The sequence below is a fragment of the Stigmatopora nigra genome, chromosome 3 (genome assembly GCF_051989575.1).
Source record: "Stigmatopora nigra isolate UIUO_SnigA chromosome 3, RoL_Snig_1.1, whole genome shotgun sequence".
NCBI classification, from domain to species: Eukaryota; Metazoa; Chordata; class Actinopteri; order Syngnathiformes; family Syngnathidae; genus Stigmatopora; species Stigmatopora nigra.
The window spans coordinates 17,689,209-17,716,896 of NC_135510.1; the positions used below are offsets into that span (position 1 = coordinate 17,689,209).

Here is a 27,688-nt window from a genome sequence, read left to right on the forward strand (position 1 = left end):
AACAGTACTGAAATATTAAACTCTCTCTTAGATATTAAACTCTCTCATGAATATAATATTGAGAGCTGGTTTCAATCATCTGCCAGTGTCTGCGTGGGTTTTTTCTGGGTATGCCTGGTAGGTTGATTGAACATTCAGAATTAGTTGTCTCTCTGTACACCGTGATTGGCTGGCAACCAATTTATTTTTTATGTCTGCCACCTGCTACCCATAGAAGGCCGAGATAGGCTCCAGCACCCCTCGTGTGAGGATAGCGGTACAGAAAATAAAAATAAACTTTCCAAAGATGGGAGTTTCACAGGATTTTTTTTTTTTTTTGGTAACCCCAAAACGGCGACTTCAAACCAAAATGGCGCACAGCGGGCAGTTGAAACTTGGGCACTCATTAAGCAGATGGCTTTAAAAAATGAAATGTCACATTGCCAAGGAAAACTAGCTTCCCAAACCATGATTGAACTGCTTTGAAAAGTTCTGGGCTCAAGTTTAACCACCGTGTTTATTAGGGTCACCAGCATGGTGCCCCGAAAAGCATCAGGCCTTCCTCAAAAACCCCAGGAATGCCATGTTGGGAAAATCCGTAGTTTCTGGAACACTTATCCTCACTAGGTTGTGGAGGGTGCTGGAGCCTATCCCAGTTACCTACACGAACCAGGTGGGGGACACCCTGATTTGGTGGTCAGCCAATCACAGGGCACAAGGACATGCCTGTCAAACTCGGCCAATTGTTCCCCTTATTAATGATTGCAATTCCCCTTATTAAGTGATTTAAAAATGGCTGGGGTAAGCTCCGGCACCCTCGGCGAGGGTAAATTACTCGGGGAAATGCTTGAATAAATGTAGGATTAATTCTTTATAAACTGAAAATAATACTATTTCAGAATTATTTTATAGTAAAGTGAGTTATATCATACCTGGCAACCCGGATCAATTGTTCCTACTCCCTTATTAATGATTGTTATTTTCCTTATTAAGCGATTTAAAAAAAAAAAAAAAAACGGCTGGGAGAGGGTCCGGCACCCTCTACGATAAAAAAAACGTATAAAATACAGGAAAAATGTATAAAATACAGGAAAAACGTATAAAATACAGGAAAAATGTATAAAATACAGGAAAAACGTATAAAATACAGGAAAAATGTATAAAATCCAGGAAATTTTTAGAAAATACAGGAAAAAACTCGGTTATTTTAATCCCATACCTGTCAATTTATTGTCTATTTATCCCATTATTTATTAACATATTTTTTAAAAAATCCCTTACAAAAGTTGTACGATCAAAAAACGTATAAAACACAGAAAAAACATATTTATTTGACAACTTTCTTGGCCACATTGGTTATTTTAATCCCATACCTGTCAATGTATTGTCTATTTTTCTCATTATTTATTAACATACTTAAAAGGTTGCCAGATATGACTAGCATAGTTAGTTCTTGAGTTGAATGTTATGCAATGACAACCAATCATAGCTCGGGGCAATTTATAATCTTCAACCTGCTAAACTAGCATTCATTTTTTTAAGGATTTCAGATCAAACTGGAGTACCCAGAGAAAACCCACACACCAAAATGACTCTGAATAATGTCATTGATCTACAAAATGATGAAATAGATGTCATTTTTCTTTGGCATGGATCTTAGCAAGGGCTCTTTAACCTTGCGTTTCATGTTCAATTCCGTTCCAATGCCACGCGCTATTGTTTTGGCTTTTTTCCACGCGGCACGATTAAGGAAAACGGCGGTGGAAAACGTGGTTGAGTCACCAAGAGAGAGAGAGAGAGAAAGAGTGACAGTGCAAAAGCCTTTCAAGCAAACAACTGAGCCTTCCCGAATGTTTAATTAATCAGTCGCGACAAAAGGGGACAACAGTCAACAAAGAGATGCCGATTTCCATTTCTTATGCATTAATCCCAAATGGAAAGTTGCAGAGTTATGTCAAGTACGACTTTTTTGCTTCCAAAAAAATACCCTCCGAGAACGACGCCATGATTTTTCTCGTGTTTACACGGCAACTCTTTGCTCGTTCTCATTTTTTTTCCCTGCCGACACTGAAAATGCAAACTGCAAATGGGAATAACTTTGATTTAGACACCAACTGGATTTTTTGGGGGATTCTTGTATCATTTTGTAATATTTCCGATTTCGTTTTGGGGGATTTTGCTGTTCAATATTTTAATTTATTTTAAATGTTCGTTTGTGCCATTCTTATTAGTCTTATAGTCCATAGAAATGCTATGATTGTCCATTATAATAAATACATTTAGTAATTTTAGTATTTTTTTTTATGATTTTTTTTTAAGATAATGGTCATTGTAGGGCAAACCAGTGGTTAAGTGGTCACAATTTCTTAGATTGAGGGTTCAAACCAAGGTGCGTGGAGTTTGCATGTTCTCCAAAGGCTTGCATATTTAAAAAAAAAATGAAATACAATTTAAATTTTAGTATTTAAAAAAAAAAAAAAATTCTCATAATAATGGGCATCATGGGGCTGTGTGGTGGCCTAGTGGTCACAATTTCTTAGATCGAGGGTTCAAACCAAGATTTGGACCACCCTGTGTGGAGTTTGCATGTTTTCCCCAGAAAAATTAATTTAAAATTAAAATTTGAGTAATTTTTTCTCATTTTTGGTGTTACTGCAACTACTACTACGACTGCAACTACTACTACTGTCTACTGCAACTACTGAAACTACTCCAACTACTACTGAAACTACTCCAACTACTACTGAAACTACTCCAACTACTACTGCAACTACTACTACTGTCTACTGCAACTACTACTACTGTCTACTGCAACTACTACTACTGTCTACTGCAACTACTACTACTGCTACTACTACTACTACCACTACTACTACTACTACTACCACTACTACTACTACTACTACTACTACCACTACTACTACTGCAACTACTACTACTACCACTACTACTACTGCTACTACTACTACCACTATCATTACTACCACTTCTATTCCCACCACTACTACAACCACGATTACCACTTCTACCACTACCACGGCTGCTAATATCACTACTACTAAGACAAATACCGAGACTACTACTACTACTATGACTACTACTACCATGACTGCTACTTTCACTACTACTAGGACCAATACTGGGACTACTACTAATACGATGACTACTACTATCACTACCACTAAGACCACTACTGGTACTTCTACTACTACTACTACTACTACTACTACTACTACTACTACTACTACTACTACCATGACTACTACTATCACTACTACTAAGACCAATACTGGGACTACTACTACAACTATGACTACTAGGACAATGACCCTTTTGCTTTGAGGATACTCCCTCCACTACTACTGCCACTACTACAGTAATCCCTCAATTACTTCAGTGCTGAGTCCTGGTAGCAAGTGAGTGACTTCCACAATACATTTTTTTAGCATAATATAATAGCACTGCTATTTGAATGGGTTAATAGTAAAATACACTTTGAATTATATCGTGATTGACTCATTTTTTTTGGTGTTATTATTCTACAAAGCTGTCTTCTCAGAAAGTATTTTTGCACCCTCAAAAAAAGCTCCAGTGCGTTGATCGTCACACTTAATTAAAAATAATCATTTTGCTGTATTTGTGCAGGCTTAAGCACAATTAAGATGTTAATGAATTTGTGTGAATTCGCACAGATCTCACCGGATTACCCGATTTCCGACTTTAAGGCCATTTACGAGCTGACAAATTTTCCCCGCCACACATTGTCACGCCCATATGTTCATGTCGGCAGGCGGCAAAATTCTCCGGCGGCTAACAGCACGGCGGCGACTCCGCTGAAAACGACAAAGTCAGCTTAAGTGAGGCTTAATCGGGAATTGCTATTATGCTTTTTTTCCCTTTTTTTGCTAAATTGCCATCAAAAACACCCAAACTTCTTGCATGCTGATGTCAAGTAGAGGCCTCAGGTGCGCTATTATCGCCGCGGTTGATAAACAGGCTGGTGAGCCCAGATGGGTAGCAAAAAAAAAAACCCAAAAAACCTCGCTTCTTGATCACCTGTAGCCAAAAATGTGTCCATTGCGGCTGAGTTATAGATTAGCAAGAGCTAATTAGCATTTTTATGTGTTAAGGGTTAGTGCGTAATGGTATTTTTTTTTATTATGCTAATGTGGTGACCATGTGAATTTTTTTATTAGCAGAGATATGATTATTTTGCAGAAAAATAGACTGCCATGTCAAAAAATATGGGATTTTTGTGCAAAAACAACCAAAACTTCATGTGAATCGCATAACTAGATTAGCAAATGTATACAGTAATCCCCCATTTATCGTCGTTAATTTAGAACAAACATGGGCACGATAAATTTAAAACTGCTAATTAAGGTCACGCCAATTTATTTAAAAAATAAATACATAAATGAAGAAAAAATAATTTCTAGTTGCAAGTGGAGAAAAGGGGAGTGGCCAATAATTAATTTATAAACAATGATGCAGTTTTAAAGAAAGCAAGGACATTTTTTACGTGTATTATGTTTTTTTCGGGGTATTATAAAATATATTTTTAAATTAATACAAAAATATGCCCATATTTCAACGGGATGAACATTTGACAAATTATGAATTGATGCTTTTAACTGTAAAACATTTAAAAACATGTCATTTTTGGTGCTAGACATCCAATCCATTTAAAGTGGGAGGGGCCAATGGACATTATTAGCCCCTCCCACAATCATTGGCCCCTCCCACTCAAAATAGATTTACCACAAAGACTACCATAATTAGCATAAAAGGGTTCAAATACGTAAAAATGAACAATATGAATTATGTTTTGAAGAAAACTAGGACATTTTTTACATGTATTATGTTTTTTGGGGGGGTATTATAAAGAATATTTTCAAAATTATACAAAAATATGCCCACATTTCAACAGGATGAACATTTGACAAATTATGAATTCATGTTTTTAACTGCAAAAACATTTAAAAACAACATTATTATGACCCACTGTTTCATTAGCATGAATTCATTGACCTCATTATAAGAATCAGACCGTTTTGGTCAAAAAAACGCTTGATGGGACCATTTATTTATCTCTCCAATCCATAAAAAAAAAAAAAAAAATGAAACCATTTTAAAGGGCATTTCACGCTCTACTTAGCCCAGATGTTCTTTAAAAAAAAAATCTTCCTACGCAGGAAGTGATGATCATATCTCTGAAAATCGGGGATCATTAAATTGCTCTTTAATAATAATCTGGCAATGTTTTTTCCAGGTCAGGCTAATAAAGAAGTTATTTAAAAAAAGCAAAATCTGGCTGCCGGATTTGGATTCTGTGGCGCTTGACAGATGAAGTTGGGGGGTCTCTGGCCCTTTAATGCGGTGGGCAGCTGGGCAAAGGGGGGGTTCGAACTGGGCCAAAAGCCTGAACTCTGGCTCACTTGGCCTTTGTGTGGGTCGGTGTGAATGTAGCACAGTCGGGCCGCAAAGAACATGGCCGAGTTGGAGTGTGAATAATTTGGAAGTGGCACCTAGGGAAGACCTAGTTCCGAAAGATGCCTGCTTATGAGTACCCACAGGACGACTCGGGGAATCAAAGATCACGGCGCCAAACGGGGAAGAGGAAAGATGCTTGACAAATGTATTTTCAGGCGACTGGATAAAGGGGGGAAAAATGGAGACTGCTTCAAAAATGTTGCTGTTTTTGATGCGGTACCGGTGAAAAGATAAATGGACAAACATGTCCCTACTATCTTTGCCGTACTCTGTAATCACTTATTACATTTTTTTTTTTTTTGGTCAAAGAAATATTTATCATTTTGGTAATAATATTTTATTCCGTTTCTACTTTGCTTAGAAGCCCACTACTATTACTGCAACTACTACTACTACTGCAACTACTACTACTGCAACTACTACTACTGCAACTGCAACTACTACTACAACTGCAACTACTACTACTACTACTACTACTACTACTACTACTACTACTACTACTACTACTACTACTACTACTACTACTACTAATACTACTACTACTAATACTATTACTGCAACTACTACCACAACTGCAACTACTACTACAACTGCAACTACTACTACAACTGCAACTACTACTACTACTGTAACTACTACTGAAACTACTTCTACTGAAACTACTTCTACTGAAACTACTACTGCAACTACTACTACTAGATGGCCGCTACTAACGAATACTGAGACTACTACTACTACTACTACTACTACTACTACAACTATGACTACTACTACCATGACTGCTATTTTTACTACTACTAAAACCAATACTGGGACTACTACTACTACCATGACTACTACTACTACTAACATGACTACTACTATCCCTACTACTAAGACCACTACTGGGACTACTACTACAACTATGACTACTAGGACAATGACCCTTTTCCCTTGAGGCTACTCCCTCCACTACTACTTCCACTACAGTAATCCCTCAAATACTTCAATACTGAATCCTACTACCAAGAGTGGCTTCCGCTTACGAGTTTCAGCTTCGATTCAACGGAAGCCACTCTTGCTACTAGGACTCAACACTGAAGTAAAAAAATACATCAATAGACAATTTATATTATTTTTTATCATTAATAGCAGAAAAAAATCACAAAGTAGTCAATCCACAATAAAGGAACTGACTACTGTACTACTCTTTCAGCATATCCCTTGAAAATAGTCTCTGTCTCTCCCCTATATTTATTTTTTATAAGTATATAAGGCGACATTTTCACGCCATTTCCTATAAACATCCATATACAAGTCTGTCACCTGGCATATTTCGTCCCTTCCAATATTTGAGCCATACGAGTAGCGTCACCTGTCAGCAATCCAGCTGCTTGTTTTTATTTTTCTCTGTTTTGCTTGGCCATTTGTCTTCAGTGCTCCTGCCGGTAGCTACTGCAGATGAAGTGTCAACACTCTGATTTGGCACCTTTGCTGAGGCTATATTTTATTTATAGTTCTTCTGGGGGGGGGGGGGGGGGGGAGCAGGTAAAAAAAACAAAACAAAGAAAAAACTATTTAAGCGTAGGTCACCTGAGTTCTTGTTTAAACAAAACAAATAGTGAGATAACGGAAGATATTTTTTGCCATTTGTGATTCGTCGGGGGGAACATCACTACTTCAAAAGCAACAAAACTATTATATAAATACTACAGTGGTACCTCGGCATATGTACAAGTAATTTGAGATACGAGTACGATTTTGAGCAAATATTTACCTTGAGATAAGAGTCAAATTTTGATATATGAGCAGACTGAGAAAATGCTCATAAGAACATCATGGACAATGTCTTCCTGGTCGCAACTTCCTCGTGTAATGTCTCTATGAGCACTGGGCGGGGCCTTGCATTTTTTTTTCAATTTGAGATATGATCGACATTTTGAGCAAATATTTATCTTGATATATGAGGAAAAAATGTATATACGAGCAGATAGAACATCATGGCCACTGTCTTTTTGGTCGCAATTCCCTCGTTTAATGTCTCTACGAGCACTGGGCGGAGCCTTGCATTTTTTCAGTGTTTTTTTTCCCCGTTAGTCAGTGCGAATGGCGGAGCTTGTTCGCTAATATGAGAGGAGTATATACTACTTTTCCTTGGCAAGTAGTTGTGCGTTATCCTATTGTGAGGACATTTGTGTGCATCATTTTCTGATCATTTTGAAGGGATGACAATAGCAAACAACCCTCAATAGGTTGTATCTGAAAGTCAGGTTGGAGGCGGGGCTAATAGAGTCAACCCGGGAGAAGGTATCAAAATGTCAAACAAATTTAGAATTAAGTTAAGTGTAAGGTTAGATTAAATTTATTGGGTGTGTCTGCATCATAATCCAAGTTTTTTAAATTTTATTTATGTTATGTTACGAGCGCGTTGCCATGCAAAAAGTCTCCCCTCCGCAAAATCTGTCTAATTTTAGTACTATTAATCACTTTTTAGTTCTTTTAAACACATTTTAGTGCTACTAAACACACTTTAGTACTATTAAACACATTTTAGTACTTTTAAACTCATTGTAGTACTATTAAACACATTGTAGTACTATTAAACACATTTTAGTACTATTAAACCACTAGTTATTTGTTACTTTGTTTATAAATAGTGAATTAGAACAAACAAAAATGTTTTTTTCAATCCAATAACCTGTTTTTTGGTGTTTTTTCAGAGGGTTGGAACAAATTAATTAGTTTTTAGTTCATTTCTATGGGAAACATTCATTTGAGTTACGAGGAAATCGACATACGAGCTCAGTCTTGGAAAGCATTAAGCTCGTATCTCGAGGTACCACTATACTAATAAAATATAAAGCTTAGTTTTGGATTTAAGTTGAATGAAATTCTTTTGACTCATCAGCGGTCCATAGATAGATTTTAATATCTCTCAACATTTATACCTCATATAAAAAAAAACATGACCTATAGCACATCATTGCATGCCATTTTTAGCTTTTGTGCTAAAGTGCGCTGGAAGGAATTTTATTCTCCAAATGTAGTAACATTCATTAGAGCTCCACCTGCTGTGGAGTGACGTCATTTTCCATGTGGAGCAGCTTTAAAGTGATTTTCTCTGACTTTATGTGAAAACCTTGGCGGCAGTGTCAGAAAATTGACGAGACGCCTGCTGCTACTGCCGCCGCTGTGAAAATATTACATATTTACGATTCTGACGTTAATGACGGAAGCAACTTAACATGTTTAACTTTGACATGTTTAATTTTCATAATCATACATGTAATTCATAAGCAGATAATTCAATATTTGGATCTGCTTTGGACCAGTTGCTGTAGTTTTTTTATTCATTTTGCCAATTTTTTGACGTTCAATCCCATTCTGACTATTCTGAGTGGGAGGAGCCACTGGACATTTTTTGTCAATCAATGAATTTGACGTCTAATTCTGCCAATAAGACTGAAACATAATTATTTATTGCCAATCAACCAAAATTGAAAATTAAAGTATCTTTGCTTGCGCATTATAGTGCGGAAAATACGATATATTCTATGTGGGTTGAAATATGTAACCCATAATTTCCCAAAGTCATCTGATGGACAATACAAAATATTTTCCTTATTATTTTAAATTTTTCTAGCCATGTCCCATCTCTGAAACTTTTTATTAACATGCTTAAAAAATTAAATATATATTTAAAAAATCTATAAATTAAAGTGTAGTATGATTATTATTATTTTTTAATTCATTTTTTTCACGCTCAGGGTGCTTTAAAAAAATTGATCATTCATTGCCAATCAACCGAAAATTGAAAATTAAAGTATGCTTTCGCCTTATAGTGCGGAAAATACGATATATTCTATGTGGGTTGGAATATGTAACCCATAATTTTCCTAAGTCATCTAATTGATAATATTAAAAAAAAATCCTATTTTTTATCGATTTTCCTGGCCATGTTCCATCTCTGAAACCTTTGATTTACATGCTTAAAAAAATAAATATATTTAAAAAATACATAAATAAAAGTGTAGTACGATTTTTAATTTTTTTTTTTTACACTCGGGGTGCTTTAAAAAAAACTTTTAACAGGATCCCCTCCTTCTCTAATCCTCACATGTCTGCATTATTAATTGTCTGTATGCCACAGAGCAAACGCGTGCTTCATTTTCAGACCTTCAGGCAACATTACATTGCTGACTGTAGCTTCCAATGAAAAGCAATGCTGACACTATTTAAAGTTTGTTCGGCTAGTGAAAAAAATGTGTACATTTAATTAAGCTGCAGTGGAAAAAAAGGGTAAAATGTTGACTAATGTTTGGTAAATATTGGAACTGTGGGTGGGGGGGTGTTGGGGGTTTAAATGTTTATTAAAAGAATGTTCCTTTTACGTTATGAACAATATATTATGAACAAGAGAATAACATAAGAACATAAATAAATGTCAATTCATGTTGTGTGCACGTACTAAAACAATACGCCCCTAGCGGATAATACAGTAACTACAAATTTTAAAGAAAATTCATATTTTTTTTATACAATGCAGCTTTCTTCCCCGGGCCGTACCAAACCACCAGACGGGCCAGATCCGGCCCGCGGGCCGTATGTTTGACACCCCTGATGTAGAGGGTGGTGAAGGTAGAATAGGATTGTGTATATTTGTGTTAATGTAGTTTGATCCCACAGGTTCATGTTGAATTTGTGGGTGTGGCTTTCTGGAATTCTACCAGAAAATGCAACAGCAAAAATTTCAACCAAAAAATATGTTTTTTTTTGTCCTAGATGTAGCTTAATGAGCCCTTTTTTGACAATTTAATGCATTTCTAGTTCATCTGTTAGTTTCTTTTAAGCCATATGGTGGTTTTGATGGTGAATTTCCAAAAGCAACACAGCCAAATTGTGTCAAAAACAAACTGTGCTGCTACCATCACACACCAATATTTTCCCTCCAATGATTGGTTTTTGGGTGAAACCAAGTGTGCAAGGGATTTTTTTGTGTATTTGTGTGAGTTAGTTGGTAGTCTGGTTATTTTTATAATGCAAAAAGACAGTTGTTATAACTAGAAATACTGGCGAGGTTACTTGAATTGTAAGTACACCATTTTGTGGGGGCTATTGTGTTTGTTTTATTTATTTATTTTTGTTTTTTTTGCAGGTGTATTGAAACTCTAACCTGATGAAATTGCATTACATAATCACATTTTTTTGCCCTGTGGTTTGCTGTTTGTTTGCCCATGGGGGTGCTAGGCAGGTGCATTTATTTGGGTATGTATGATGGAATAAATAAAAATTGGCAAATTTTAGGGAGGTTAAAGTAGCCTAAAAGTGTGGAATGCAAAAAAAAAATGATATTTTAATGGAAATATTTGTTCTTGTTGTTGATGAACATACACAAAAAATATCATAAATTGTGTTTTTTTTTGCCTAAAAGTGTGGTAGGCAAAAACCATTTTTAAACTAAAATAGTTGTTCTTATTTTTGATAAACATATAATTTATGATTTTTTTGTGTATTTTTATCAAAAATAAGAACTCATCTTTCATTTTTTTTTTTTTTTTGAAACTGAAAGATTTGTTTTTTATTTTTGATGAACATACAATTTATGGCATTTTTTGTGTTTGTTTATCAAAAATAAGAAAAATCTTTCAGTTTATTTTTTTTTAAACTGAAATATTTGTTTTTATTTTTGATAAACATACCATTTATGATATTTTTTGTGTATTTTAATCAAAAATAAGAACAAATCTTTCAGTTTACTTTTATTCTTTTGCCCTCCACACTTTTAGGCAAAATTGTGAATGAAAAAAAATAAAATTAATAATTCAATTTAGGATATTTTTGTGTATTTTTAAATGTTTACATTTTTTTCATTGACAATTTTGGGGCAATTTAGAGTGTCCAATCAGCCTACCATGCATGTTTTTGGAATTTGGGCGTAAACCGGAGTACCCGGAGAAAACCCACGCAGGCCTGGGGAGAACATCCAAACTCCACATAGGTAAACCGACCTAGATTTGAACCCAGTACCCAAGAACTGTGACGCCGACACGCTAACCACTCAACTCGCTATGCCTCATATATTTACATAATTTATTCCCATTTGAACTTTTGCCTAGCAACAAGTGACCACTCATAGCTGCTGTTTATTTTAATTGTTTTTTTGCTGGATTTTTTGGGGGATTTGAACCACTGCATGAATTTATTGTGTCTAGGCTTTTATAACACACATGCACAAAGTCACGTGGGCTCTCATCGTCAACCCTACCGCAGGTTAGCCATGTCACACCGGGGGCCATCGCGTAATTGGCCGAACTCGGTCACCAGCACGCTGTAAAGATGGCCCTTAAAAAAAAATTCATCTCACCGGTGGGAGTGTAAACACAGCTCGGGGTTAGCTGAGGTGTAAAACACAGACACCTTTTAGCATTATTTGCCGTTGTGCCAGTAAGAGCGAATGTATGAAAACATTTTTTTTGTTTGAAAATGTGACAAATGGAAGCTAGTTTATGCTTATTATTATTATTGTAAAGTCGACAATGTTCTCACCTAAAACTGACACTTTTACTAAGAGTCTGTCCAGAAAGTGACCAACTCTTTACATACTTTTGTACATCTATGATATAAACAGTGGTTAATATGTCAGGCTCGCAGTTTGGGGGTCGAGAGTTCGATCCCAGGTTGGTACTCACTGTGTGGAGTTTGCATATTCTCCCGGGCATTCCAAAGTCTTTAACGTTAACTTGATTTCACGTAGGCCGGATCATTTTAGATATAATATTTTTATTCTTTTATAAATGGATTAAAAGAACTGGATTAAAAGCCCTGAATATTCAGTTTTTTCATAGATCTAAAATAATGTTTATTTTGGCTTTTTTTAAACAGTACTTAGATATTAAACAGGACTTGGATATTAAACAGTACTTAAATATTAAACAGTACTTGGATATTAAACAGTACTTCAATATTGAACAGTACTTCGATATTAAACAGGACTTGGATATTAAACAGTACTTAGATATTAAACAGTACTTAGATATTAAACACTTCTTAGATATTAAATAGTACTTCATTATTAAATAGTACTTCAATATTAAACAGTACTTCGATATTAAACAGTACTTAGATATTAAACAGTACATAGATATTAAACAGTACTTGGATATTAAACAGTACTTAGATATTAAACAGTACTTCAATATTAAACAGTACTTAGATACTGAACAGTACTTAGATATTATACAATACTTAGATATTAAAGAGTACTTAGATATTAAACAGTACTTCGATATTAAACAGTACTTAAATATTGAACAGTACTTCAATATTAAACAGTACTTAGATATTGAACAGTACTTCTATATTAAACAGTACTTAGATATTAGACATTACTTAGATATTAAACAGTACTTAGATCTTAGACAGTACCTAGATGTTAAACAGTACTTAGATATTAAACAGTACTTAGATATTAAACAGTACTGACATGCTAAACAGTACTTAGATATTAAACTCTCTCATGAATAAAATTTTTGAGAGCTGATTTACACAATAAACTCTCTGTCACCATTTGACCGGCGACCAAATGTCCGAGCACTTGGGTCCTGCACCCCCCGCGATTCTGCTAAGATGAACAAATGATGCAAAAAACTACAAGTAGGAAAAAAATGGCCGTCCAACGAAACTCCCTTTACTTTTCATGGCGTCCCACCAAATTGTAACACAGCAGGATGTCGTCATGGCGCATGAGTGGACGCCGTGAGTGATAGATTCGTTTGTCAGACGGTCACATTGAGTCACTGGTCACGTCCGCACTCCGACGCCCTTCTGAGGTGGAAAATGCTTTTAACTCTGCTCGCTCCGACATGGCTGTCAGGTGAAAATCTGACGCTGCTTAGGAACTGCCAACCCTGCTGGATTGGCTCGGTATTGCGGGGAAGGATGACTGTCACATTCTGTCGAAGACCCTATTGACAGACCTTAGCGGTGTCAGCCGTGGGGCTCCGGGTTTTTTTGTTTTTGTTTTATTTTGGTTCGACTGTGGCGGGGGTTTAAAAATGGAAAAATTGACTCAGAACATCTTGCACTATGTTACAACCTGGGGGTGTTGATACGAGTGTTGAGCTTTTGCCTCCAACGCTGTGTCTCTGTTTGTTCTATTACACTTTTGCAATGTGATCTGTAGTTTGGGAAAGCAAACCCCTCGCACAAAAAAAAATGAAGTCAAAAGTAAAAAATACATGAAAACAGTCATCCCATTGAATATTGCGGATAATGTCGACCATGCAAGAAGACCAAATGAACTGGAAAGCTTGATGATGAAATGTCATAGGCCCTTTGTTCGCACCACCCTTCATTGCACCGGCTGGCTGGTCGCCGGACTGTTGGTCGCCGGTCTGTTGGTCGCCGGTCTGTTGGTCGCCGGTCTTTTGGTCGCCGGTCTTTTGGTCGCCGGTCTTTTGGTCGCCGGTCTTTTGGTCGCCGGTCTTTTGGTCGCCGGTCTTTTGGTCGCCTGTCTTTTGGTCGCCGGTCTGTTGGTCGCCGGTCTTTTGGTCGCTGGTCTGTTGGTCGCCGGTCTGTTGGTCGCCGGTCTTTTGGTCGCCGGTCAAATGGTGACAGCGAGTTTACTGTTGGAACCAGGTCACAAAATTATATTCATGAGAGAGAGTTTAATACCTAAGAGAGAAAGTTTAATATCTAAGTACTGTTTAATATCTAAGTACTGTTTAATATCTAAGTACTGTTTAATATCGAAGTACTGTTGAAAACAGTAGATATTTACATATTAAACTCTCTCATGAATATAATTTTGCGAGCTGGTTTCAACAGTACTTAGATATTAAACAGTACCTAGATATTATTCAGTACTTAAATATTACACAGTACTTAGAGACAAAGTGTTTACTTTTGAAGCCAGCTCTCAAAATTCTATTCATGAGAGATTCATATCTAAGAGAGCGAGTTTAATATCTAAGTACAGTTTAATATCTAAGTACAGTTTAATATCTAAGTACTGTTTAATATCTAAGTACTGTTCAATATATAAGTACTGTTTAATATCTAAGTGCTGTTTAATTTCTAAGTATTGTTTAATGTCTAAGTACTGTTTAATATCTAAGTACTGTTTAATATCTAAGTGCTGTGTACTATCTAGTAGTGTGTAATATCTAAGTGCAGTTTGATATCTAAGTACTGTTTAATATCTAAAATGTGTCTCATATCTCAAGGCAAATGTTTGCTCGGGAGTTTTATATGTATCTCAAATTCCTCGTATGTTGGGACACTCATATGTCAAGGCATTACCGTAATGTGAGCCCAGGGGTGGATATTAAGGGGGAGGCTACTGGATCCGGCGCCCCATTATAACAAAGCAAAAAAAACACAAAAACTAACAAACAAAACAATGGCTAATCAGTAAAAAGGACAGGCGCCATTTCAAAATTAGACAAAAACATGACATCATTGCACAAATGAACTATTGTCACTCCATTTTTTTTAATGCAATTTCAATCTGGCAACCAGAACTCACCTTTTGAACTCCACTCAGGAAACTTTTAGTGACTGCGTCAACACAAAATAATACATTTCTTGTGTTTAGCAGATATTTTGATCCGAGGTCTCCCCTCTGGTGGGCTAGTGGCGCATATTCGGGTATTAACTGCAACATTCCCTGCATTTATATTCTGCTGAATCTTGTTTTCTGGCTTTCTTCTGAGAAATAATTCACATTAAACACGCGGGCCTGGTGGCAGCTTGCTCTCAAATTAAGAAACATTTGGCACTTGTACTTTTGACCAAGTTGTTCATTACACAACACAGCTCGGCCGTTAGGCTTCCTTATTACTTCGCCTTGGGAACAATTAAACGAAGCCAAAAGGGGTTGCCCCCCCACCCCCCGACTTTCCGTCCTTGCAAACTTTTTTGGAATTATGCGCATTTTACACCCGCGCATAATTAAAACAAATCACTGACAATAAAAGAAGACAATGTTGGTTATGCTTGCTACACAGTTTTTGTACGTACACAACCACCTTTTATATATATAAAGAAACAAAACTACAGTAATACCTTGAGATATGAGCTTAATGTGTTCTGGGACCAAGCTCGTGAGTCAAATCGCTCATATTTACGATTTTTTATAAAGAGAAATTATTCTGGAGATAAAATCTTAAATTTTTCTCTTATCTCAGGGGAAAAATGTTCAGAATTGTCATCGTATCTCAAATTTCTCGCATGCTCGTATCTCAGGGCAGGAATTTCCTTGCAATTTGCCTGAGATCTCAAATTTATTGTATGCTTGTATCTCAAAGTTGTCTCGTATTTCAGGGCGGAAAATGCTTGGCATTTTCTTCGTATCTCAAATTCTTCGAATGCTCCTATCTTAAGGCAAAAAAATGCTGGGAATTTCCCTCATATCACAAATTTCTCATATACTCGTATCTCAAATTTTTCAAATGCTTCTCATTTCAAATTTGTCTCGTAACTCAGGGCGGAAAATGCTTGGAATTTTCCTCATATGTCAAATTTTCCATATGCTTGTATCTCAGGGCAAATATTTGCTCGGAATTTTCTTTGTATCTAAAATTCTTCGTATGCTCCTATCTCAAGGCAAAAAAAAATGCTGGGGATTTTCCTCATATCTCAAATTTCTTGTATGCTCGTATCTCAAATTTGTCTCATATCTCAGGGCAAAAAAAGTTGCTTGGAATTTGCCTTGTATCTCAGGGCAAAAACATGTTTGGAATTTCCCTCATATCTCAAATTTCTCGTATTCTTTTACTTCAAATTTGTCTCGTATCTCAAATTTCTCGTATATTGGGACACTCGTATGTTGGGACACTCGTATGTTGGGACAGTCGTATGTTGGGACAGTCGTATGTTGGGACAGTCGTATGTTGGGACAGTCGTATGTCTGGACACTCGTATGTTGGGACACTCGTATGTTGGGACAGTCGTATGTTGGGACAGTCGTATGTTGGGACACTCGTATGTTGGGACACTCGTATGTTGGGACACTCATATGTTGGGACACTCATATGTCAAGGTATTACTGTATCATAAAAATAAAATTACAGATTCCAATCCTATTCTCCAGAAAAAAAATATCCAAGTACTTTGCTTTTATCGAGGTAATAAGCCAGAAATTGTGTTATCGCTGCCTTTCAGCTGTGAGATGAATGACGGTGATCAGACACAGAGAAGAGTGACAGCCTTCCATTTTTTTTCACTGATTATTTTTAGAGAATTTGGGTTAAAAATATACTGTACAAGGTGGAAATTGTTCCAGCGCCTTTTCTTTCATCCTCACTGTGAACTAATCAGCACACGCCTTTCCGTATTCGTCTGTACGCACATGATTTCCTGCTAATTGCAGAAAATGAATTTGACCTTCGGAATATGTTAACAGTTGTTTATTTACGTTGCAGCAGAATAGAAAATATATTTGGAAAAGTTTTTTCCTACTTCACTAACACAATTTCATTTGCATTTCGGTCTTATGATTATTTTCGAGTATAAATATTTGGATTTTTTGTCTTGTTGTTGTTATGCAAGTCGTATTTTGGTCCTGGAATGTATTAGTGTAGATGGGGACAAAGGTTGTTACTTGTCGGCCATCTTACGTCAGAGCTATTTGACAAATGAATGGACTTTAACACTAAATATTCATTCATTCATTTTCTGAACCGCTTATCCTCACAAAAATTGCTTAGGGGGTGCTGTAGCCTATCCTAGCTAACATCGCCCACCTAGCTGGGCACACCCCAAATCGGTCACCAGCCAATCACAGGCCACGATGAGAAAAATAACAACTATTTACTCATACCTAGAGAACATATAGCATAGAATTAGCCTAGCATAATTTGTTTTTAGATCTGGGAGGAAACCGGAGTACCCAGAGAAAACCCACACAGTCCCAGAGAGAACATACTAACTCGGAGCGACCTGGGTTCGAACCCTCGACCTCAGGACAGTGTGGCAACGCCCTAACCACTAAATAGAGAGATATATGTTTTTGTCTTAATTTTATTTTATTTATTTATAAAGTACTATTATTTAAAAAAACAAAATCATATTTTAAAATTATATGATTTTTGTAAGACAAAAATGTAACATTTTATTTCAAGCCAAAAAATTGAAGTCGACTAATTCAGGCCATACAAAATAAAGTGGCGGGTTGCCAGTTTGGGACACAGTATCCAGTATGAGGTTGTAATTTGACACTTGCGGTCCGTTGAAAAGAAAAAATGACGGAAAAAAAACATCTCCAAAGATGAGATATGGTTGTCAGCGCCTCAGAAATTGCTCCCCAGAGCCAATGATGGATAAGGGACGCCACGCTTGTGAAGAGGAAAGGGATCGTCACACTTAACACCGACACTGTTATTGTTGTAGTGCAATTACCAGTCTTTTTATAAGACACAGCGCGAGGAAGATGAGGATGACGAGGGTAGGCGGGTGTTGTGATTGGGCTTTTTCATGTCCTTGTCTGTTTCTGACATCCTCTTCTGCATGAGTCAATGTAAGGAGGAACTAAATAATTAAAAGATGCCTTTGTTACCTTGACGCATGTCGACGAATTAAAAGGTTAAAGCATCAAGGAATGCAAAAACGGGAACAAAAATGGCCGTCTTTTTGGGATAAACATGATATTCCCTAGTGGTGGGAATGTTTTTGTTTTCTTTCTGATGGTAATTCACAAAGTTTAGTTCATAAATAGTAAGACATTCTTGGTTTTTCTGTTATTAAACAAAGTAGTCGCTCTGCATTGTTGAAATCTGGGTTTGATTCCAAGTCTGTTTGATTGATTTTTGTGCAAATTTACAAAAAGTTAGTTAAAAATAGCAACTTTGTGATTAAGGATATATGTAGTATTTGTTTATACTTTGTTATGATTAATTGGGATTTTACAAAGTTTAGTTCAAAAAATAGCTACTCTTTGTAATTAAGAATATATGTAGTATTTGTATATATACTTCGTTATGATGATTTTGGATTTTGGTTATCAAACTAAATGGTCGCTTTTCAGTGCAAAAATCTGGGTTTGATTCCCACTCTGTTTGATTGATTGATGTTTTTTGGGCAAATTTACAAATTTTAGTTAAAAAAACTATTTGTAAATAAGAACATATGTAGTATTTGTATATACTTCGTTACGATGAATTGGGATTTTGGTTATCAAACAAAGTGGTCGCTTTTCATTGCAAAAATCTGGGTTCGATTCCCACTTGGTGGATTTTTGATTGATATTTTGCTTTATGATGCAATTTTACAAATAGCAAGAAACTCTTGGTAATTAAGAATATATATAAAGTATATATGTGTATACTTTTTTTATCTGGGTTCCCGTAACCCAAGTGGTCGCTCTTCATTGCAAAAATCTGGGTTCGATTCCCTCTCAGTGGCTGTTTGATTATCTGGCAACCAATCCACCTGCTGGGCTAAGCTCCAGCACCCCCACGACATCTGTATACCACATAAGATGATTAAATGAACGTTTTTTTAACCACTACATCATCTTTCCATCCAATCTAAAATCTATACAAGTCCACTTTCCGTCTTTTCAGCCGTCAGGCCGACATTTACTGTCACGAGTTATGATTATGCCCCGTAATAGCGTTAGTCACACTGTGCTGTTATGTTATATACTACGCTAATAACTCCGGGATCACACGTGTCGGCTTGCAGGGATTTCTGTCGAATAATGACACGTTGGCCAGTCGGAGAGAAAAAAAATGGCTCGAGCACTTCCTATTTACTCTGCCAGATAGGAAATCAATAGGAATCTTCCTAGAAGCAGCGAAGGGCATAAATTGGTGGACGCTGGCCGTGGTGTCACACACACACGCCATGGCGGAAAAACATCACGGCTCATTTGGGCTAAAGTGCATTAGCGGTAGCTTCATCTGTACCGTCAACTTAATTCCGTCAAAGAATGATCAATAACTTTAAGGTCACAAAATTCGGCCAATGGGTTTAACGTATTTTCTCGCATATAAGCCGCATCTGTGTATAAGTCGCACTCTTAAAATTGCCTTAAAATAATTTAATTTTATCTTTTTTTTCTATATACAAACTATAGTAAGGATGTGTTTTTTTACCCCGATTTAAATTAAGCTGTTCAACTTTAAAACCGTCAACTTAATTCCGTCAAAGAATGATCAGTAACTTTAAGGTCACAAAATTCTGCCAATGCGTTTAACATATTTGCTCACATATAAGCCGCATCTGTGTATAAGTCGCATCCTTAAAATTGCCTTAAAATCATTTAATTAAAAAAAATCTATATACACACACAATAGTAAGGATGTATTAAATGTTTTTTACCCCAATTTAAATAAAGATGTTCAACTTTAAACTTACCATATTTTTCGCATATTAGCCGCATCTGTTCATAAGCCTCACCCTTAATATTGCCTTAAAATCATTAAAAAAAAATTCTATATACAAACAATAGTAGGAATGTAGTAAATGCGTTTTTTACGCCAATTTAAATTAATATGTTCAACTTTAAACTTACAGTATTTTCTTGCATATAAGCCGCATCTGTGTATAAGCTGCACCCTTAAAATGGCCTTAAAATCATTTAATTTTACATTTTTTTTTCTATATACTCAAAACAAGAAGGACGTATTACATGCCTTTTTACCCCAACTTAAATTAAGATGTTTAACTTTAAACTTATCACATTTTCTCGCAAATTAGCCCTTCGCGTATACCCACCTTTAAATTTACCCTAGGTGGACTAACCTGGCTTTGAACCCAAGACCCCAGATCTGTGAGGCCCGACACAATCACCACTCATTCCCCCTGACACCTACTAAAAAAAATAAATAAATAAAAAAACAAGCAAATCATGTATTTACCTGCCAAAATAATTAACAAAACTCAACTGCAATACCATTTCTGTCCACAACTAAGCTTCCCAACAAACCACCAGAATAACCAGAACACTCACATTGACTTTGTGCCCATCTTTATTCATTCCAGTGGCCGTGCCACCCCTCTCCGCGGCCCCCCGGGGCGCGCAGCCAGTCAGATATAAACACTATTGTTTTAGCAGGGCTCGTGTTGGCTGCGGGATGCCATTAGCCCCCCCCGACAATCTCCCCCGCCCCCCCACGTCCACCCCCGACTTACATCGGCAAAATCCCTCCACACGGCTCGCTGACCGCATGCATATGAATGCCGTGTGACTGCCCTTCACGCTTCTGTTCCACCTCACATGACTGCCGTGTTTTTGATTTTTTTTCCACGGTGGAGGGCCATGAAACCACTTGAGAAATGCATGGTGGGAAATAATATCACTTGGAGAAAACGCCTTGAAGCATTGAGTGATTTTTCAAAAGCTAGCATGTGAAGTTAGGCTATTAAAACAGATTTTTTTTTGGTCGTGGAATGGTGCATAACTTTTTTGCCAATCTCTAAAATCTTTTGTATTGTGGAAATCATTTTTTTTGGGTAGAAAAAGGCTAGGACAAAAGCATCAGATTTTTTTGCTGCCTTGTTAAATTAATAGATAAAATAACCATTGGTGTTTATTAAAATGTAATCAGTGTTCTTCAAAAAATGTCTTTTTTTTACTATATTCATGATTAACCTAAGATAGGTTCATTTTAAAAATATTTTTATTGTGAAAACTCAGAAAAAAACAGCACAAATACTTTAGTTTTTATAAAAATACACATTCTTTCGTCTTTAAAGTCCAAGAATAACTCCCAAAATCAATATTACAGCAATTTTTTCACCATTCTGAATGGTTACACTTCTCAATATGTTTTTTTAATATACTGGCGACCAATCCAAGGTGTACCCCACCTCCCACAGAGTCCACTAAGATAAACTCCAGCACACCTATGCGGTTAAAACAGTCCTGAATATGCATGTGTAAGTCGTAAATAGTGTTTTTTTATTATTTATTTGCAAAAAACAAGTGTTTTTTTATTGTAAAAGCCATTTTTCAAGATAAAACATGGCCAGAAAAGACCGAGGTTGGCATGATGGAAGAGTGTTAGCAAAGGTAAAAGCAGAAAGATGTGGAGTCGCTGGAGGGAGGCAAGCCCGCTACTTTATTTGTTAACTTGACAGGTAATTAGAAGAACAATTGAGGTGTGTGGCTTTGTTCTCCAACTTAAATCAAGTTGAATTAGTTCTTGTATTGACTGTCTGGGTAAGTTAAAACTTTTTAAAAAAGGCTTTAAAAGAACAGGGGGTGCAGGAGAAAATATTAGATGGAATTAAGATGAGAAGAAAAATATTTCAGTTATTCGATCAAATATTTTTTTCAATTCAAGCATCAGCCAATTGATTCACGTATTGATGATTGAAGTTTCCCTTATTAAGCGATTTAACAAAAAAAATGTACAATGCATGCAGTACATATTTACTCACATAGGGGGCGCTAAAAAGTATAAAATCCTGCAGTGGGGGAAGAGCTATATGATGGAAGATGTTGTAAACTAAGATGGCTGATCTGCATATTTAACAGTATTGTTTCAGTTCAGGCGTTTGTGTTTTTTTATATCCGTCAGTGTTGGTTTTTCCTTTTTGGTTTTCTGATTTTTCCATATATAAGGCACACTGGATTATAAGGCACATTGTCTATTTTGGAGAAAATTTAAGACTTAAGTGCGCCTTATAGTCGTGAAATTACGGTAATTGCTATTGACTTTCAAGTATGAAGCACTACACAGTCACCTCTAGAGGCAGCCATTGTTGAGGTTTTGGATTTTTTGGGTATAAAATCTTGCAGTGAGGGAGGAGCTATATGATGGGAGATTTTGTAAACTAAGATGGTATATGCATATTTAACAGTATTGTTTCAGTTAAGGCGTTTGTGTTTTGTTTAATATCCGACAGCGATGGTTTTTCGTTTTTTGGTTTTCTGTTTTTTCCATATATAAGGCGCACCGGACTATAAGGCGTACTGTATTATAAGGTTCAATGTCTATTTTGGAGAAAAAATAAGACTTTTAAGTGCCCCTTATAGTCGTGAAAATACGGTAATTGCTATTGACTTCCAGGTATGAAGCACTCACTACTTCACAGTCACCTCTAGAGCCAGCCATTTTCTGATTTTTTTGTATAAAATCTTGCAGTGGGGGAAGAGCTATGTGATGGAAGATTTTGTGAACTAAGATGGCATCTGCATATTTAACAGTATTGTTTCAGTTCAGGCGTTTTTTTGTGTTGTTTTAATATCCGATATTGGTGGTTTTTCGTTTTTTGGTTTTCTGTTTTTTCCCATATATAAGGCGCACTGGATTATAAGGCACCCTGTCTATTTTGGAGGAAATTTAAGACTTTTAAGTGCGCCTTATAGTCGTGAAATAAGGTAAATAAAAATTCCCATTTTGTTCTTCACTTCACTGGTCATTATCACACAAACATGAAAACAAAACCTGGCATATATTTAATACCTTATATCGTAAAAGTGTTGGTGTTTACATACCATGAGTCATTATACTCACTCATTCTGGCATATTACATTTTCCCCCTAGTGGGCTTTTTAACACAGATAATCTCCCTTTGTTTTTTTTCCCGGGCCTTCTCTACACCCGCAGAACTTTCCAGCCAAGCTTTGTTATCATGTAAAAAGACGGAGAAAAAAAATGTTCCTTCCACTAACATCTCCATGCCAAGTTGTTATTTTTTTTTGTGGAAAAACCTAATCTTCTGATTTGAAACAGGACCAAAAACAAACCAAAACCCCGACATTCTAATCCTTGTTTTTTTTTTTTTTAAATCCAAGAGTGTTGTATAAAGAAAGAAAGATGGAGCTATTTCACGGCTGGCCGCTTACAACGTTTTTTATGAACCAAAACGCCATCGATGTCCCCTTGTGTAGGATTTATAAAAGCTAGTTTGCAGTAGTCAGACACCTTTTAGAAGGACAAAGGTACTTTTCATAATTAGGCCAGTGAGTGAGTATGTGTGGTTGGCCGTTTTCTTCTTCTCTCACTCGAGTGGCAGTAATTTAACGACAGCAGAGAGATAAGACGTGGCATCTCCGGGAGAAGGTGCAATTTCCTTTAGCTGTCTTTCCTGTTATTCATTTGACAATTGCCAAACATGGGCGCCACACAGGATCTAATTTGCTCCTTCACGAGGTCTCACGTGTGGGATGATTTTAATGATTGTGAATCCCAAAATTCTAATGCATTCTATCACAAAAAAGGGAAAATATGTTAGATTTCTTAGTTTGAGTTTGATTATTTAATATGTTGCCGGTCCTACATGCTTGTGTAGAACCAAAAGACAATTTTAAAAATTCTCTCTTGAAAAATTAATGCTTAACAAATAAAAAAAATAGTTTATACAGTTAAAGAAGCCATTTCTGGTCACCATAAAAAAATTCACCTCTCTATATTGCACGGTTTGGACAAACATAGCGAGGGAATCTTAACATACCCACACACACACACTTTTAAATCACACTTTATAAGGATTATGGAAAAAATACAGCACATATATTGAACATATTCCTATTCATTTTAATAATTTTAACCCTTTGACCTTGTTTAGAACCAAAATAGAATTTAAAAAAGATCTCTCTTGAAAAATGGGTGCTTGGCAAATAAAACAAATAGTATACATACTTAGAGAAGACGTTTCTGGTCACCATAAAAAAAAACATTTTTTTGTTACTGTTACATCAAATAGGAGACAAGTAGGCAAATAATTATATATTTCAAAAACCTTCTTGAAAGGTTTTGTACTTAACTGAGGAACGAGTGGTTTCCCTTTCAAGCAAAAAAAGTGTCATGGACACTGTTATCACATAAAAAAAATGAAATATGAATAAAATTTATTGCCAACAGCTTTAATATGAGGTCATAATGCAATACTATTGGAAATAAAATTTGATAATTGGACAACCCTCAAGTTTATTTAAGATATGTTGAAGACCCATTTTTGTTTTTGTTCTTTTCAGAATAAGTGGTGATAAACCAAAAATGGCTTTTTGGCAGTTTTTCAAGAATTAAAATGTGCTATTTAAGACACATTTTATAACATTAATTTCTGTATGACTCACTGTCATTGTCATTGGGAAACTTTGTCATTGGGATTTTTCCTTGTAATTAATATTAATTTTAACCAAAACGAAGTGATCTATGCGGCCATATTTTAAATATTACGGTTTAAAAATATGCCTAGCATTTTTGGAGATTTTTTTGCAGATTTTATACGTAAGTGCTATTTTTTAATGTTATTGTATTTATAATAACTAAATTCCATTATAAATGAATACTGTTTTAATATTACGGCTCGGTGAACTAGTGTTTAGTGCCTCCGGCTCGCAGTTGCAGGGTGAAAGGTTCGATCCCAGGTTGGCGCTTTTACAGTATGGAGTTGGCATGTTCTTCTCAGCCTTGTGTGGGTTTTCCTTGGGTATTTTTTATCTTTCTGGAGTGTCGGAAAACTGGGATATAGGCCAAAAATATGGCGACTTTATTATGGCTCGGTGGACTAGTGTTTTGTACCTCCGGCTCGCAGTTTCGGGGTGAAAGGTTCGATTCCAGGTTGGCGCTTTTACAGTATGGAGTTGGCATGTTCTTCTCAGCCTTGTGTGGGTTTTCCTTGGGTATTTTTTATCTTTCTGGAGTGTCGGAAAACTGGGATATAGGCCAAAAATATGGCGACTTTATTACGGCTCGGTGGACTAGTGTTTTGTACCTCAGGCTCGCAGTTTCGGGGTGAAGGGTTCGATCCCAGGTTTGTGCTTTTACGGTATGGAGTTGGCATGTTCTTCTCAGCCTTGTGTGGGTTTTCCTTGGGTATTTTTTATCTTTCTGGAGTGTCGGAAAACTGGGATATAGGCCAACAATATGGCGACTTTATTACGGCTCGGTGGACTAGTGTTTTGTACCTCAGGCTCGCAGTTTCGGGGTGAAGGGTTCGATCCCAGGTTGGTGCTTTTACAGTATGGAGTTGACATGTTCTCCCCAGGCTTGTGTGGGTTTTCCCTGGGTACTTTAGCATATTTTTTATCTTTCTACAGTCTGAAAACTTGGAAATAGGCCAAAAAAAATGGCGACTTTGTCCCTTAGCGAGGCTTATTTTTTTGTAGCTAGCCTACTTTTTAAACATTTTTCATAGAAACCACTTACATTTTTATTTGAAGCTTCCAGTTTGTATTTTTCCCTACAAGGTCCTCACTCTCAATACCTAAGCTTGAATGGGTTTAATTACTATTTAAAGTCTTAAATAGTATGTTTACCAGTGCCTTTTCAATGGGTTGAATGGAAGCTAATCTATTTGGAGATTTTCCTTAGAGGTTGCATGTAATAGCTGTCGGAATAATAATAATAAAACGTTTTTTTATGGTCAGGTGAGTCAACATTTACCTTCAAAGTCAACTGTTACTAAACATCACAGACAAAAATGTGTGTAATTTGGCTTGTAGTTGACAAATTACTCTGCCTGAAAGGCGGCTATTGATAAATTGTATATCCATCAGTCTAGCTAGAGGCTAGCGTGAGACAGCTAATCAACACAGAATGCTTAAGAAAGCTTAACACTCATCATGAGTCGTCTCAAGTGGGTGAACGTTACATGTCGCCATTTTTTTAATGACTATGCCAAATAAATACATGCATTTATAGGTCTTTTTCATCATTTTTTTAAATCATAATATGACAACAGGTTTAATATGTCTTGAGGACCTGTGAACTAGCTTAAAAACAAATAAAAAAGTGTTCTTTTCTTTTAGAGATTTGTTTTTTAGCTAAATTTGGGGACTCGGAACAGTGATTTGATTCAAATATGCCCCAAAAATAAGTAAAAACTGTCAAATTAACAGTGGTAAATTGCCAAGTTGTTCAATGAGAGTATTAATGTTGAACGGGTATTTCAAAATACCTCTAGAAATGTATTTTAGACTAAGAAATTGATAAAAATGGCGGCAAAAAATCACTCTGAAAGGCAATAACTGAGAATTAATTGTATTGGTTTTAAGTATTGAATTGAATTCAATGCTTTTATTGTTATTAAACAATCATAATGTACATATAACTAGTTCTACAATGTCTTCTGTGTCTTTTGTGTATGTTTTCCGACTGTAACCAAGAAATTTTTCCCAAATACGGGATGAAATAAAGTTCTAATTTAACCTAAAATACATAATAATACTGTCCAAGAATAACAAGAACATGGAAATAAAGAATCTTACAAAATATTTAAGTTCCACTTTACTTTGGCAGGTACCCCAGTGACCCGAGTGACCGCCACCGACGCCGACGACCCCGTGTACGGCAACAGCGCCAAGCTGGTCTACAGCATACTGGAGGGGCAGCCCTACTTTTCGGTGGAACCAAATTCAGGTGATCTATTAACTTGCATTATGAGATTATTGTACGCCAAATTGATGTTAGGTATGAATGTCCTTCCCTGGCCGGACGTTTGGTCGCCAGACGTTTGGTCGCCCGGACAGTTCGAAGATATTAAACAGTGCTTAGATATTAGACTGTGCTTAGATATTAAACAGTGCTTAGATATTAAATCATAATTAGATATTAAACAGTAGTTAGATATTAAACAGTACTTAGATATTAATCAGTACTTAGATATTAAACAGTACTTAGATATTAAACATAACTTAGATATTAAACAATACTTAGATATTAAACAGTACTTAGATATTAAACAGTACTTAGCTATCAAACAGTACTTAGCTATCAAACAGTACTTAGCTATCAAACAGTACTTAGATATTAAACAGTACTTAGATATTAAACAGTACTTAGATATTAAACAGTACTTAGACATTAAACAGTACTTAGATATTAAACAGTACTTAGATATTAAACAGTACTTAGCTATCAAACAGTACTTAGATATTAAACAGTACTTAGATATTAAACAGTACTTAGATATCAAACAGTACTTAGATATTAAACAGTACTTAGACATTAAACAGTACTTAGATATTAAACAGTACTTAGATATTAAACAGTACTTAGCTATCAAACAGTACTTAGATATTAAACAGTACTTAGATATTAAACAGTACTTAGATATTAAACAGTACTTAGATATTAAACAGTACTTAGCTATCAAACAGTACTTAGATATTAAACAGTACTTAGATATTAAACAGTACTTAGATATTGAACAGTACTTAGATATTAAACTCTTGTGTAGAGCTGTTTTCAACAGTCATTACTCTCTGTCACCATTTGACTAGTGACCAAAAGACCGTGGACCAAACGTCCATCAACCAAACTATACTACCGCTATGTAT

General features: G+C 36.0%; 1 protein-coding gene across 3 annotated transcripts in view; it reads left to right on the forward strand.

Moving 5' to 3' along the window:
* The window catches only part of cdh8 (cadherin 8), a 155,201-nt gene that overhangs the window by 85,493 nt on the left and 42,020 nt on the right, over positions 1-27,688 (forward strand). For all 3 annotated transcript variants that reach the window (XM_077713448.1, XM_077713449.1, XM_077713447.1), the window contains one exon: positions 26,649-26,768. In XM_077713448.1, the coding sequence (XP_077569574.1) occupies positions 26,649-26,768 (120 nt within the window). The remainder of the gene's footprint in view (positions 1-26,648; positions 26,769-27,688) is intronic.